At 42.7% G+C, this 14,021-nt stretch overlaps 1 protein-coding gene across 1 annotated transcript in view; it reads left to right on the plus strand.

The window, feature by feature from the left end:
• The window catches only part of cntn4 (contactin 4), a gene marked incomplete at its 3' end in the record, with an annotated part of 86,974 nt that overhangs the window by 57,968 nt on the left and 14,985 nt on the right, over positions 1–14,021 (plus strand). The window contains exons 10-11 of the mRNA XM_084441531.1: positions 74–224; positions 12,093–12,220. Of these exons, the coding sequence (XP_084297657.1) occupies positions 74–224; positions 12,093–12,220 (279 nt within the window). The remainder of the gene's footprint in view (positions 1–73; positions 225–12,092; positions 12,221–14,021) is intronic.

A 14,021-nucleotide genomic window follows, 5' to 3' on the forward strand; every position in this document is an offset into this window, starting at 1 on the left:
AAATATCAAGGGCACGGGATGTGGGAGAGGTTTACAGATATTGGGTTTCTCAACACGGCATGTCCCATTTCAGAGATCGCCCCAGATTTCTCCCACAACCCACTGAGGACTCAGACGCTGGTGAGGGAGGGCGGGGATGTGCTCATCGAGTGCAGGCCCAAGATGTCTCCTTGGGGTGTGATCTCCTGGAAGAAAGGCAAGGAGGCTCTCCGAGAGAGCAGCAGGTAAGTCTGCCCTCTTGTCTCTGTACCACTGATGCTCTCCGGGAGAGCTACTTCATTTCTCTAGCCCTGGACTACGGTAGTTTTTTTGGTCAGGCTTGAATATATAAGTATAGATGAAGAGCTGACACTGGTTTCCTTCCGTCCAGATATGTACTGTAGCTGTGTCATGCTGATTCTAATCATCATTATTACACAACCTTTGACTGATACTGACTAACTCATACGTGCAGTCAATTTACCTAATGACCTGGTGTTAAAGTTACATTTATGCTTATATATGGTGTGAGCGGCACATTGCTGAAGCCTTTCAATGAAAATAAAAAATGGAAACCTGCTTGTGCAGTTATCTCTTGACATTTAGTCTCTGAAGTCTACTTGCAGTGCAGCAGGCCAGTCAGCCAGTGGGAGGGGCTGGATAATTGGCTTGGCTAGGTCTTTGGCAAATGCTTTAGGATGTTCAGAGAAACAGCCTGTTGGGTAGACTCCACCTGCTAATCAAGCACTTTTCACCCTCTGTAGGGGTGATGGGGACACCAGACCAGTTACTGGCGGTTGACATGTGTCCGGGTTTCTCAGGGACAGAGTGTTAACCCAGTGACAGTGCTGTGTGTGTGTGTGTGTGTTGTGTGTGTGTGTGTGTGTGTGTGTGTGTGTGTGTGTGTGTGCGTGTGCACGCGCGTGTGTGTGTGTGTGCACGCGTGCATGCGTGCGTGTATACAGTATGTGTGTGTGTGTGTGTGTAAGCATGTGCGTGTGTGTGTGTGTGTGGTTTATACAGACAGGGTTCACCCACGGGGAGTCTCCAGTGCTGCAGCCTCTCGGACAGCAGGCCTGTGTGCTCACGGTCTCGTCAAACTTTACATATACACAAAGAAGTGTTGTTGCTTGTCAAACATGCCGCCAGGGTGTTTGCATAATGGTTACGCCTCTGGTGTCCTTCACCTGCCCTGTCGAACCAGAGGACGCTGTCTCCTGCACAGATATCCATCCAGAGCACCCATCATTGGGATTACATGTCCAATGTTTTGTTGTTGCAGTGAGTGATTTCATATTTTTCCTGTGGCGTGACGCTGGCGTATGTGTACCTTGGAGTGATTGATACTGCACTAAAGCAGGTCCAGCCACATCACTTTAGAAATAGACGGACATTCTCTCTTTCAGCTCCTTGGTTTCCTGTTACAGTGCACAACATGACTTGGTTCTGATGCCAATCGATTCATTTCTAAGCACTTGGATAGTGAATTATTTACCATGTAAGTTGGCACAAATGCTGTTCACTATGCTGAGACTTCATTCGAATGCTTCTAGATCAGGTATTAGATTATTGCTCGGATGAATTCCCATACTGCATGAAGATAATCTATCATAATAATCATTTAGCAGAGGAAATTCTACTGAATACTGGAATATCTGCAAGCAAGTGGAGCCCTGGGCCTCTTTTGAAGTTGGAAATGATATTCAGTTCAGACCACCTGGCCTGCCTTTGACAGAGAGGTAATTAAAAAGAAAAATGTGCAGATCAGAGGGTTTGCAGCGCGTCTGTCCCCGGTTGTATTGTAGTGGATGGAATCTTGTCAGGATGCTGGATCACATTGTCAATAGATTAATCCATGCCAAGTAACTTTTTGCAGACCTGAAAATATATGTCAGCTATGGAATGTGCTGACTCTCTGATGTGTGTCTCGCTCTCTCTCGGTCTCTCTTTCTCTCTCTCTCTGACTCTACTGACTGAAATGCCATGCTATGAAAGTGATTATCATTAATCGTTGTCATCATTAGAACAATTGGAGGCCATATTGTCTGCCTTCAGAATGGCTGTGTTATTTGAGGATGAATATTTCCACAGTGGTCATTATTTAGCACTTAAGAAATCAGAACAGAAACACATTCACCTATGCAAATGAATGGAGAAACATTGTCCCGCATCATCCATCAAAGACTGGCGAGAGCATTAGCGCAATGACCTTCCTTGACAGTAATCAATAATCACATTTATTGTTTTATGTAAATAAGTGTGTGTGTGAGTGTGTCACCTGTTCGGGAGTGTGCCTAATCAGGGGGAAAGGGGGGGGGAGGCTGTGAACCCCTTTTTGTTGAAGATAAATTGCCTTAATTGCGTTAGTGCTCCACAGTGGCTTTAGAGGGAGGGGAGCCAGTGTCACCAGCTGGATAATCCATCTTCATAGCAGCAGCCCTTTTTTTTCTGCAGGAGACCCGTAGAGGGGTGGCGGGTTGGGGGTGTCTTATCTCCACCAGACAAGCCTGCAGGGACACGGTTTAGATGACATCAGCTGGAACAAAGCAGCTGAGAGCGCAGAGCTGGTCTTGCTGATGAGTGTATAAGTGGGCTGTGTCAGGCATGGACCACTGCATAAAAACATGCCATTTCAATATGTCACCACTGGCTCCACCATGAAAGACCCACACAATCAACTGTCTCCTTATGAGTAGCCACTTGAGTAACTGCTGACATTGTGTTTTCCTCTCCGTGATTTAAACACAATCTGCCAGCTGAGACCCTGAGGATTCAAACTTGAACTTGCACTTGAACTGTATGGAATACTCCAGGATCAGAAGTGCTACTGTGCAGTATGTGATAGGTTATAACTGCCGAGCTCACGACCACCAAACTACATTGAATAAAAGACAAAGTTAAGAGTTACGCCATGTTGCATGCATGTTTGGGACGGAGGCGCCATCTTGTGAGCAGTTGCAGCTTATCACATAGCAACTTCTGAACCTGGAGTTAATAATTATGATTTTAAATGGTTTTAAACCTATTTGATTCAAACACACACAGTAAGTTATCTAGCTAGCTATGCAGCAACAGAACTGGAAAAAGGTCTCAAACGTTAGCGCAAAATGCCTCTGTTAGCTAGCCAACTTAGTTATGCTACCACAAGTGATAAAGACACATATCTTCGATTCTCATTCTCTTATTATTACAGAACTGGACCTAATTGGCATAGCTAACTACCTACCTTGGACACGGGCCCGAAACACTTGGGCCCTCTAGGCGGTGGCTGCAGGTTGAGGCGGTTGGCAGTGTTGAGGTTGTTGGCAGCCTCTCAATAATTCTGAGAAGCTTTTCTTCTCTCCTATGTCAGACATCGCACAACAACTGAGTGCCTTCCATCCGCCGGAAATTGTCATTGCAAATTCCCGAAATGCAGTGTGGCAGGTGCAGGGCTCATTAATATTCATAAAAAAGTGTGTTGCCGTTAACGTACATCCAAGATCTCTTATCCATGGTGCTGTTGCCTTGGTCTGAGTCAGAGATAACCACTTACCATTCATTTGAATATAAGGATTGGAAATGTGGCTTTGCATTATAAAATGTGGCATTATAAAAAACGATTTATTAATTTTGGCACATTTGGTATTCCATATAACTCAAATATCTGGAATGTGTGATTTGACTGAGCTTCATGCCTTTGGAGTGAAGTAAGAGAGTTTTTTTTTTTAAGAGTGTCACCTTAATCTGTTTTGTGGCTCTGCGTTAGCTAGTTATGTCAAGTATGGGGTAGATTAAATAAAGCTAATTTGCACTGTGTCATGAGCAGGCAAGATCTGTGATTTAGTTCACTTGAAATCTATTTTTATGAAAAACATTTTCCTTTGGGGCTTTTGAAGCAGGGGGCAAATGGATTTATTCTTCTCATGTAATGCAAATCCTCTCTCAGTTTTTACAGAAGTCTGTGATTACAGTCTGGGTCTTGCTAAAAATCCCAGCATCTCCCATACCCTCTTGGCCATTTAACAGAATCAAGCTGTTGATGTCGGAGTAAGCAGCATCCACCTGGCTGTCCATGCAAAACAATGCCACTACACCTGATGCTGAATATACTGTGCAGTAGATTGGCCCCAGCAGGTGCTTTGTCTGAGTCGTTCTGTTGGCTGTGCTGCTGAATCGGGGGCAACAAGGATTAACTAGTATAGGATTGCCCCAGTTCTTGTTCTAGCAGGGCTTATGACCCAGCCCTGTTGAAGGCTGAGGAAATGAAGATGCCTCTTACATAAATGAAGTGTTGTGTCACAGACTGAACTCCATTTGAAGGCCCATCTGGCTGCCAGGCTGTTTTCAGCAAGAACCAATGTGGGTACGGACATTGACGGAACCCTAGTGTGGATAAGACAAACAGTGGCAGCATACAGTACTTGTGTTAATTTTTCTCTGATCCTGCTATCACTTGAAGAAGATTTTCATCAAAAGTCTTTCAGCGTAATTTTATGAGGTCCTTTAATTAACGAGTACAGAGCAGAAACAGGTGTATTAATAAAGCAGGTGATTCAATTATCACTTTGAACGGGAGACCCAGCACGCTATTTTGAGTTTCATAATTTGGAGGCTGCATGCTGTTGTGCTTATGAAAGAACATTGTTTATCATGTATAAATGTCATTTCATGTTTATACTTATCACGTCGCTAATTCCCCTCATTTGATTCTAATTGAACATCTGCTGGTGGAGTGGAGTTCTGACTCTCTGTGGAGGTGGTGGTGGTGCCATGCTGGAATACTGAGAGGTTTCGCAGCGGAAGAGACTTATCTCATTACCTCACCTTGAGCAGTGAGGCGCCACCACCCTGATAGGTTGATGTGGCCAGCAGATGTTGCTTATTTAGATTTTGCCTTAGCCTCCCATTTCCGTGGCATCGGCAGCGGCTGGAATGTCAAATGAAGGAGAATGGCACACGCCACCTGAGGATGAGAAGCAGGCCCGAGATTAGAACCCTGCTGGAGTATCCAGGCAGCTCTCTGGACACCACATCACAACACGCCGTGTTCAAAGGCCCACACACACAAATACACACATGCAAATACACACACACACACACGCACACACACACACACACACACGCACACATACAGAAACACAGTCAAATACACTCACACGCACACACACTCACACACTAAAACACACATACACACCACATAATGTAGCCTACTCAAAGCCAAGTGTAGCTGTTTGATCATAATTATGGATGTGACTCAAATAACTCCTTTTTGAAATTTCTTTAACAGATGGTCTTAGCTAGATCCAAATGGAAATGTAAAAATACTAGAGAATAGAAGGATATTGTACTAGTCGTTATCTGTCCATCACTGCTGCAGACAACTGATTGATTGTTGCTGTTAAAGAAGTAGTGAAACGATTTGATGCATGATTCACCCTTTGATCTTTTCTCGTCCCGTGCTCAATATTGATTATATACAGAACAAATATAGACAATGCCTTTTGATATGTACACAATATTATATTTTTGGCATAACTGTTATCAATATACAAAAAACCTAAGATGCATAATTGCTTTATTGTCATAATGATCAACTTGTTTGGTATCCTTTTTTTATGCTGAGCTAGTTTGCTTATACGTTTCTCTATTCACTCTCTGTCCAGGAAACGTGTTACTGTACAGAGCAAACAGTTGATCGACTAAGCCCAAATAAATCTTAACCTGGAGCAAAAGTGAATTTCAAGATGTTTGCTGAGATTAGGTCAGAACCCTCTTTACCCATCTGCGTCCCATGTACTGCACTCTGGGATTATTTTTATCTGGGAGACTGCTGCTGATATCATTTTTCAAAGTGAGAATCCGCCTGCACAGCACAAGTAATCCATCTTGGTTCCTCAGACAATGTATTTGGTACATGCGTGTGCTCTTTATTCCTGAAGGATACCTTGGCACAAGAGGAGCAGATGAATATCAGTCGGACGGAATAAACCGAGAGCACAATTTGTGATTATAAGGATTCCCGTAGCAGCAGATCCACCATCCCTCTGTGGTCCAACCAGATAAACCCTCTTTCCCAATGCAATTACCATCACAATCTCTTCCTGTTCTACAGCCGGGAATTAAGACAATCCAAATAAGCATGCTCGATGGAGGCAGCTACCTGGAATAGACAATCTGCTCGTCGCTGCATGAACAAAAACAAGACATCCATTACTGCAGGAGTCCTTAGACAGTAGGATTTCCTGTGTTTATGCTCAGATTGTGTTTGGAGTGTCATTATGGGAAAGAAGGTGATACAACTATAAGCAGTCTTGTTATATGCCTGGGGACACTTTGTTTTCGGATTTTGCAGATATTGTTTAGGGATGTTTTTTTGCTAGAAAGTACTTGGGTTCATTTTTCACATGCTCTTAGCATTAGAAATGATTCAGATACAAATAATGTGTCAACTATAGTACTTCTGTGTTTGCGTATTGGTTTGGTATCAAATATAATGTAAAGGGTTATTACTGTTCCAACTATACGAGGCCTGTTCATGCTACTGTAGGTCTATGGGGAAATACTCATTTTTCCCTTTACATTGCAGCCCTGCATGTTCTGCACAGGAGTGTGTTTGTTTCACAAAGCAGAGATGAATTCTTCCTTTGGAGGCTAACATGCCTGTCCCCTGGTTGTGTTTTTATAAAGCTGTGGATTGCTATGGAGACCCTAATGCTTCAGAGCGCCCTGGAGACAAGGGTCAACCCACAGTGAACTGAAAGGAAATGTCATTTCCATAAAGCCTGCAAATCATTCTTTCTTTCCCCTAATGTAAATGTGACATGAAAAAAGAAAGAACAAATGTCCTGCTGCTCACCACTGCCTAGTTGCAAAAAGGGGAATGAGTGCCTATTCTGTCAACCACTCTTTATCATCCTTTTCAGTCAACGAGAGCTCTGTGGAAGTTCAAGCACTGTGGAGCAGTCTCTGAATACCAACCTCCTATCTGACTGACAAGAGTCCAGTGATCTCATTAATAGTGATCGCATTAATACTGTAGCTGTAGATGCTTCATAGAGATGTGTGCATGGTTGTTTTGTTGTTGGAGTTTTATGCTGAGCTCCATGATGCTTTACATGTAGGTAAAGGACATTGGCAAGACAGCTATATGGCACCCTGCAGCCATTTGTTTCTGTACTTAACCCTAATACAGCAACCGTCATAAACATGGCGTTTGAATTATCTCTCTGTTGTGCTGAGATATGGGTCTGACATTTTGGTTGCACCTCATTTTATGTTAGACAGCACCTTAAAGTAAATCATCTCCAATCATAAAGGCATTGTTTCCTGGATCATTAGGTAGCTCTAATAATGCACGTGACAAACTAAGAGGAATTGGGACAAGTCGGTGTACAGTAAAAATCAATATCAATTACAGCTATATTGGAGAATTGTCAGAGGTAAATACCCAGGTGTCGCTGTTCCACCAGCATCAGCCATTTGGTTTGCTGGAAGTGATAAAAATAAAGTCAGCTCGTTGCCACACCTATTATTGTGGCCTGTAATTGCTTGGTAACTTTACCAACAATGCCAAGTACTCTTTGCCCCGATACTCCAAAAATAAATTATTGCTCTGTTTCGAGTTGAACCATCTACATCCCATGCTCTGGGCTGGGCTTTCTGGATCTAGGCTGAGCAGTGGGGCTTGATTTACGTGGCTGACAAAGCTTTTTCTCTCCAACACTGAGCTCTGCGGGGAACCTGTGGAGAAACCGCCTTTAAATTTATCTTGCGACGCCACACATTTCCCACTGTACACTTCAGGGTTTTAAAGCAGTCAAGAGCATAGATCAACACTTGAAGTTAGGTCCCACCTTTTGTCCTGCTCAGAGGATATGGTGACCTAACCTCTCCCCCCTATAGACATGGCATCCAACCCTCTCCTCCCCTTCTTCTCTACAGTAGCACTTTGATACCATTATGATTAGAAACACCACCTGGAGGTAGGTCGATGGTGGTCAGTGAAGAAAAGCGCCATTGTTTAACGCATACCTTGCGGTGAGGTTAACATACTGTAGAAGGTGCACTGAGCCCACACGCACGCGCACACACACACACACACACACACACACACACACACACACACACACACAGTCAAGCGCATGTCCTGGAATACCTTTCCATGCACTCCAATTGCTGCAGTTTGAGACTCTTTTTTTGTACTGCGTGGCTACAGAGAGGGTTGGGGTAAACCTACAGCAGTCTTGCGATGCCAGACTTTCAAGATCTCCGCCTCCGAAAGTGTAGAGACATCTCCATCGAAAATCTTTGCTAGAACAGCAGCGAAAACCGATGCTACCAATGAACCACTGCCTACATCTCCAATAGGGTGAAATACCCACCTTACCAGAAATTAGATCAGACTGGAGTGGAGAATCAAAACAAAACGAAAAAATTCACTGCCTCACTAGGAAGGACCACCCTAGAGATGTTGGATTGATAAACTTTTTTTTTTTTTCAATCTCTCAAATTATTGCCATCCACTTTTAGCATAGAAATCTGGACGAATGTCATCAGTCTCTAGTCAAGCACAGCGTTTAGAGACCAACTCGCGAGTCTAGGGTCAACCTGGTGTGAAGAAAGAAGAGAGACAGGAGTGTGTGCTGTACTCTATGTATAAAGCAAACAGGACGATGGTCATTATTTTGTGAAATCACTGTAAGCGGGTGACAGCCTTTTTTCACATGGTCTCACGGCTGAGTAGTTCTGCTGATAGAATCTTAACCCCTATTTCCACAGCCCTGTTTTATTTACCGTGCTAATGAAGGGCACACAGAAGCACGGGGTCGTCACGCCACCCGTCAGACCGAGGGTGGGAGGGAGTGGACTGCTGGGAGAATGGGAATGTTGCTGTTTATGAATGGAACCCTCCAATTTTTGTAGGAAGTCTTCTTGCATTTAGCATTGGCATGAATGGTTAAATCAATATTACACCAACATATTTAGCAATCATCAGCAGTTGCAATCAGTGTGTTTGTGTGAAAGGGAGGACACGATTTGGAGTATTGAAGTGTTATGCTCCCATCATAATTTATGCTAAATCCATATTTTACCTTATGTAATTACCCCTCTAAACAATATAAAATTAAGCACACCAAAAATAAGTGCCTGAATCAGTGATGAAGATGTCTGTTTTTCGTGTCATTAAATTGAAACCAAAAAGATTTTACAAGATGCTACTCACAATGGAAGTGTCTCACAGAGAATTTCTCAGAGTATTGAAGGGAAAAGGATTCTGCCTTAGACCATACGTTCCAGTAATTTGTTCCTCACAGTGGCTGCAATGGCAGCTCTGTGACTGATGTTATTTGTGTCTTTCATCTTGTCGCAGGACATAGAAGATCAATGCTGTCTACTACCTCTCTCCGGCTTGATCTCTCCTGAAAACATTTTCTGTGATTTTAGGATAGCATGAGTGTGTTTAGACCCCCCCCCCTTGTGTGGGAATACAGTCCTTTCTTTTTTGGAGGTTTTATTGCTGCTGCCGTTAAACTTGGGCGAGGCTGAGATGAGAAGAGTGGCACTTGTGTTCTTCTCTCACATGGTGAATTATTGATAGATCCACCTCCGCAGTGTTCCCCTCAGGTGGACAGACCCTGCTGAGATGGTGGGAAGATCAGACAGACGTTGTCTGGGGTTTTCCTAGGGAGGTGGCAGAGGAGGAGGAGCAGAGCTGTAAGACGTTTACCCCGGCGCCACGCCTTTCTTCAGCTGACTTTTGTTTCACCTCGGCTCCTCCTACATTAGCGTCAAATTCGACACATAAATATACCCCACCATTTTTCCCCTTTTTCTTCTGTGTATACTGTAGCAGTTGGTCAGCGAAGATATCCTTCTAATATCCCTCAATGTGGAGGTTCAAAGGAGCTGAAACCCCTGGTGAGAGCCATTGTTTTTCTATACAACACCACTTGGACCCCCTGTACAGAGAGCCCTCCCAGAAGATACTGTACAGAGCACATCAGTCGCATGATACAGTAGGTCATTTGGTCCCTGAGGATAAGGGGATTATGGATATATACTGTACAGAGCATAGCGCACAAATGCAGGTATTTAGTTATATTCAGGTATTGCTGCAAGCTGTGCACTGCATACTGTAGTCATAAACCAGGTCATAGCTTGATCTAGTTAAAAAAAAATGTGGTGCCCTATTTGTTGTCAGTCTGGACTGTATTTGTAAAAAGCTTTTGGTTAATTGATGGTATGTACAGTAGTTTTGGCCTCCCTGCAACCAGAAATAAACCATTGTCTAGGTCCTGTTTTTCACGAGACAATTTATATACTTATTTCCAGACAAAATCAAATCTACAGTACAGTATTCATAGAGCCCGTCTCTCTAGACTTGTAAGAAAGGCTGCTAAAATTTTAACAACACTCAGGTTACGATACCATGTTGGCTAGTAATACTTGTTTCGGGGGGGGGGGGGGGGGGAGGGCAGCAATGTAATACATTAATGATAACGGTTTGTGATAATCAGGCCCACACTTGACTTAATGTCTAACTGTTTATTTTACAAGTGATGGGAATTAACCTAAGTAATGGTGTATTGTGAATTCTGCACATACTTCAATTCTTCTTATTTCTGCCAGTGTCAGGTTTGGGTGGTGTTGGAAGGACAGGTTTGGGTGGTGTTGGAAAGTCAGATTTGGTTGGTGTTGGAAGGACAGGTTTGGGTGGTGTTGGAGGTTTGGGTGATGTTGGAAGGACAGGTTTGGGTGGTGTTGGAAGGTCAGGTTTGGTTGGTGTTGGAAGGACAGGTTTTGGTGGTGTTGGAAGGTCAGGTTTGGTTGGTGTTGGAAGGTGAGGTTTGGATGGTGTTGGAAGGTCAGGTTTGGGTGGTGTTGGAAGGATAGATTTGGGTGGTTTTAGAGGTTTGGGTGGTGTTGGAAGGTCAGGTTTGGGTGGTGTTGGAAGGATAGATTTGGCTGGTGTTGGAAGGACAGGTTTGGGTGGTTTTAGAGGTTTGGGTGGTGTTGGAAGGTCAGGTTTTGGTGGTGTTGGAAGGTCAGGTTTGGGTGGTGTTGGAGGTTTGGTGGTGTTGGAAGGTCAGGTTTGGGTGGTTTTGGAGGTTTGGGTGGTGTTGGAAGGTCAGGTTTGGGTGGTGTTGGAAGGATAGATTTGGCTGGTGTTGGAAGGACAGGTTTGGGTGGTTTAAGAGGTTTGGGTGGTGTTGGAAGGTTAGGTTTTGGTGGTGTTGGAAGGTCAGGTTTGGGTGGTGTTGGAGGTTTGGTGTATTACTGATTAAACAGACAGGACATTAATGCTTTTTTTCAGTATAATCTAAAGTATTCACCTCTTGTGTGTGTATTTACCTCATACTGTAGCATAGCACATACATTACACAGCGCCTCAAAATAAGTGGCTTCACCAACTGAGCAATTTCTAGATATGCTCCATATACTGTACTGTAGGCAATAATTTGATTGTCATGGAATGGAGCAGTACATGTACTGTAACTGTTTGCAGTGCATTCTTTGCATACTTACACTTTGCAGATTCAAAACAGCATTTCACATAATTGGAGTCCACCAGGTTTTAATGAATTGGCCCTTCAGTGGTTTCTCACAATGTTCTGCTTTCAAGGTCACTATTTCCATTTTTGCATGTTTTTTTCTTTTTGTGAAATGTCGAGCTAAGTTAAGGACCACTGACCTTTTACAGTGACCATTGTGTAAAGGCTATGCTGGGAAGAAGGGAAGGGTTCCTCGATCTTGCAGTCCTGTGGGGAATGAATCAGCCCTTTCAAGATCATTTAGGTCATATTTGTCAACCCTCAAACCCTAATTAGAAATATCAGAAAATCTTTCCCAGCACTGCGAAGACTTCCAAGCATCTGTAATTCTAAATACTGTAACATCATTGTAATAGGGTAGCTATCATTACTACAGTATGCTAACACAAAGCCAACAAGAATTACCTTTTGCAAAGACATATGTAGAGTAGCAACTTAGATGTACAGTAGCACGATTTTAAAGTCAAATGAACAGGTTTATCATTGCATATTGACTGCAATTGTGAAATATACTGTATGGTATTCATCTACAGTATGATCATGGTCCAATGAACAATCTTTGCGCATTTCTATCTGCAGAGTTGTTATTCTGGAAAATGGAAACCTCAGAATATGGAATGCATCCCAACAAGATGCTGGATTCTACACATGTGTGGCAAGAAACCAGTTTGGAGTGGCAAGCAGTTCTGGAAGTATCACTGTAAAAGGTATGTATATTTTTTTCATTTCCAGCTTAGAGCGATGTTTCATTCAAACTTTTGAATACTCATCTGTAGTGTTCACCTAGACCCATCTTGATGTATAAAAGACAATCATGTTAGATAATTACGTTAGATAATTTGGCTGTACATAGTAATCCTAAAGTACAGTAGTGTGCTACCTACCCCAACCCACAGTATACACCATCTACAGTATGCACAGTAATAAATCACTAAGAACGGTGTCAGTGTGTTTTGCCCTGAACACTTATTAAGCACTGAGAGAAGGCTGCTCCACTAGCATCTCTCTGTGCTCTGTAGTGTGGAGAAAGTCCTCGGAGCTGAGCCTCCACCACGCCAGTGAGGGGAGACTGCTGTGCTAAAGACACGGGAAGGCCAACAATGTTAGATCATCTGTAGGAGTCACCCTGTGGGACTGGGGATTGCATTTCTGCTCTGTTGGTGTGGCTTATTATATGTCATTAAATATGAATGAGAGGCGGGTGTAAGGTGCTGTGTATTGGGTGGCTTTGTTCTGTGCGTGCGGCTGTTTTTCCTTCCCCTCTCTGCCACGAGGGAAGGAATTCTCACCTTGTCCAACCAACCCCTGGGGACATATTCTTTGAACTTTAACTTTTTGGCGATTTATTTTGCGCTGAGGTCAGGTGGCTTCATTTATGCAGTGATATGTTGTTTTTCTTTCTAAAGAGGCATTATTTTCCGTTATAAGACCATTGATCTGCTCATTGTTTTGACCCTTGGGAATAAGTCGAAATCATGTTAATGAGACAGGATTCACATTTCAAAGTGTTATCGATTCACATGAATAACTAATTGATTATTGGAGATAATATCAAAAACAGGAACATTGTCAGTGATAGCCACAGTGTCTATTTTCTCTTACTAATGAAGCCTTTAGAAGAAGAAGAAAAAGAAGAAGAATTATTTATTTGTCATACGGCATGCAGTGCACTTGACTCAACACACGAGTGTAATGGAACAGGATGGATATTTGCTTACAGGAGAGCAACATTTGTTTGCACTTTACTATTATAGTTTTAGTGCCTGCAGACTTGTGCTACATTTTGAAACCTAGGCAATGGATGTTATTTACAAGTTCCAAGGTGACAACTCTCTGGAAAGGCACATCCCATACCATGCAGTATGACGATAAAGACACTGGGGGATGAGATAAGTCTTGATGATGCCTCAGTTGATTGTTTCTTTTCTCTTATGACAGATGAATTTGATTTTTTTTTTTGCGTTTTTGTTCTCCCTTTAAAGTAGAATGCAATGTCTCACAGAGCTGAGAAGACAAAGCTGCTGTTTTGTAATACTCTGTCATTTTTGTTCAAAGGTTCAATCCATTTAATTTTCTTCCTTCTACAAGTTAGCGATCTCTAAAGCTCTTTGAAATGCAGAGTCAACAGTATGCTCCACTAAAACACCTTTTGGAATTTCATCCTACTATCTCTGAATTGCAAAGCAGTTGCCTTGGAAACAGGTGATTGCATTTTGTGAAATAATAAAGACATTTATCAGGGAGCATTAAATAGATAGTGTCTATTATTGTATGTTTAATATGTGGGCCCAGAATATGCAGGCTACTGTATACTTTTTCTTCATAAAATACATAATAACAAATAGAGGTCTAGACTACAGACTTCAAAGTCAAAATACTTTTTTGAAGCAATTTCACTTACTTTTGAATTTGCTTCAATCTGCCTTGAATGTCAAGGGGGTAGGATTTGCCTATTGACCATTTCACAGAATGTTCATATTTAAAACAATAATACCACAGTTTTCAGTG

This window comes from Borostomias antarcticus, assembly GCF_949987555.1.
Source record: "Borostomias antarcticus genome assembly, chromosome: 7".
Taxonomy (NCBI): Eukaryota; Metazoa; Chordata; class Actinopteri; order Stomiiformes; family Stomiidae; genus Borostomias; species Borostomias antarcticus.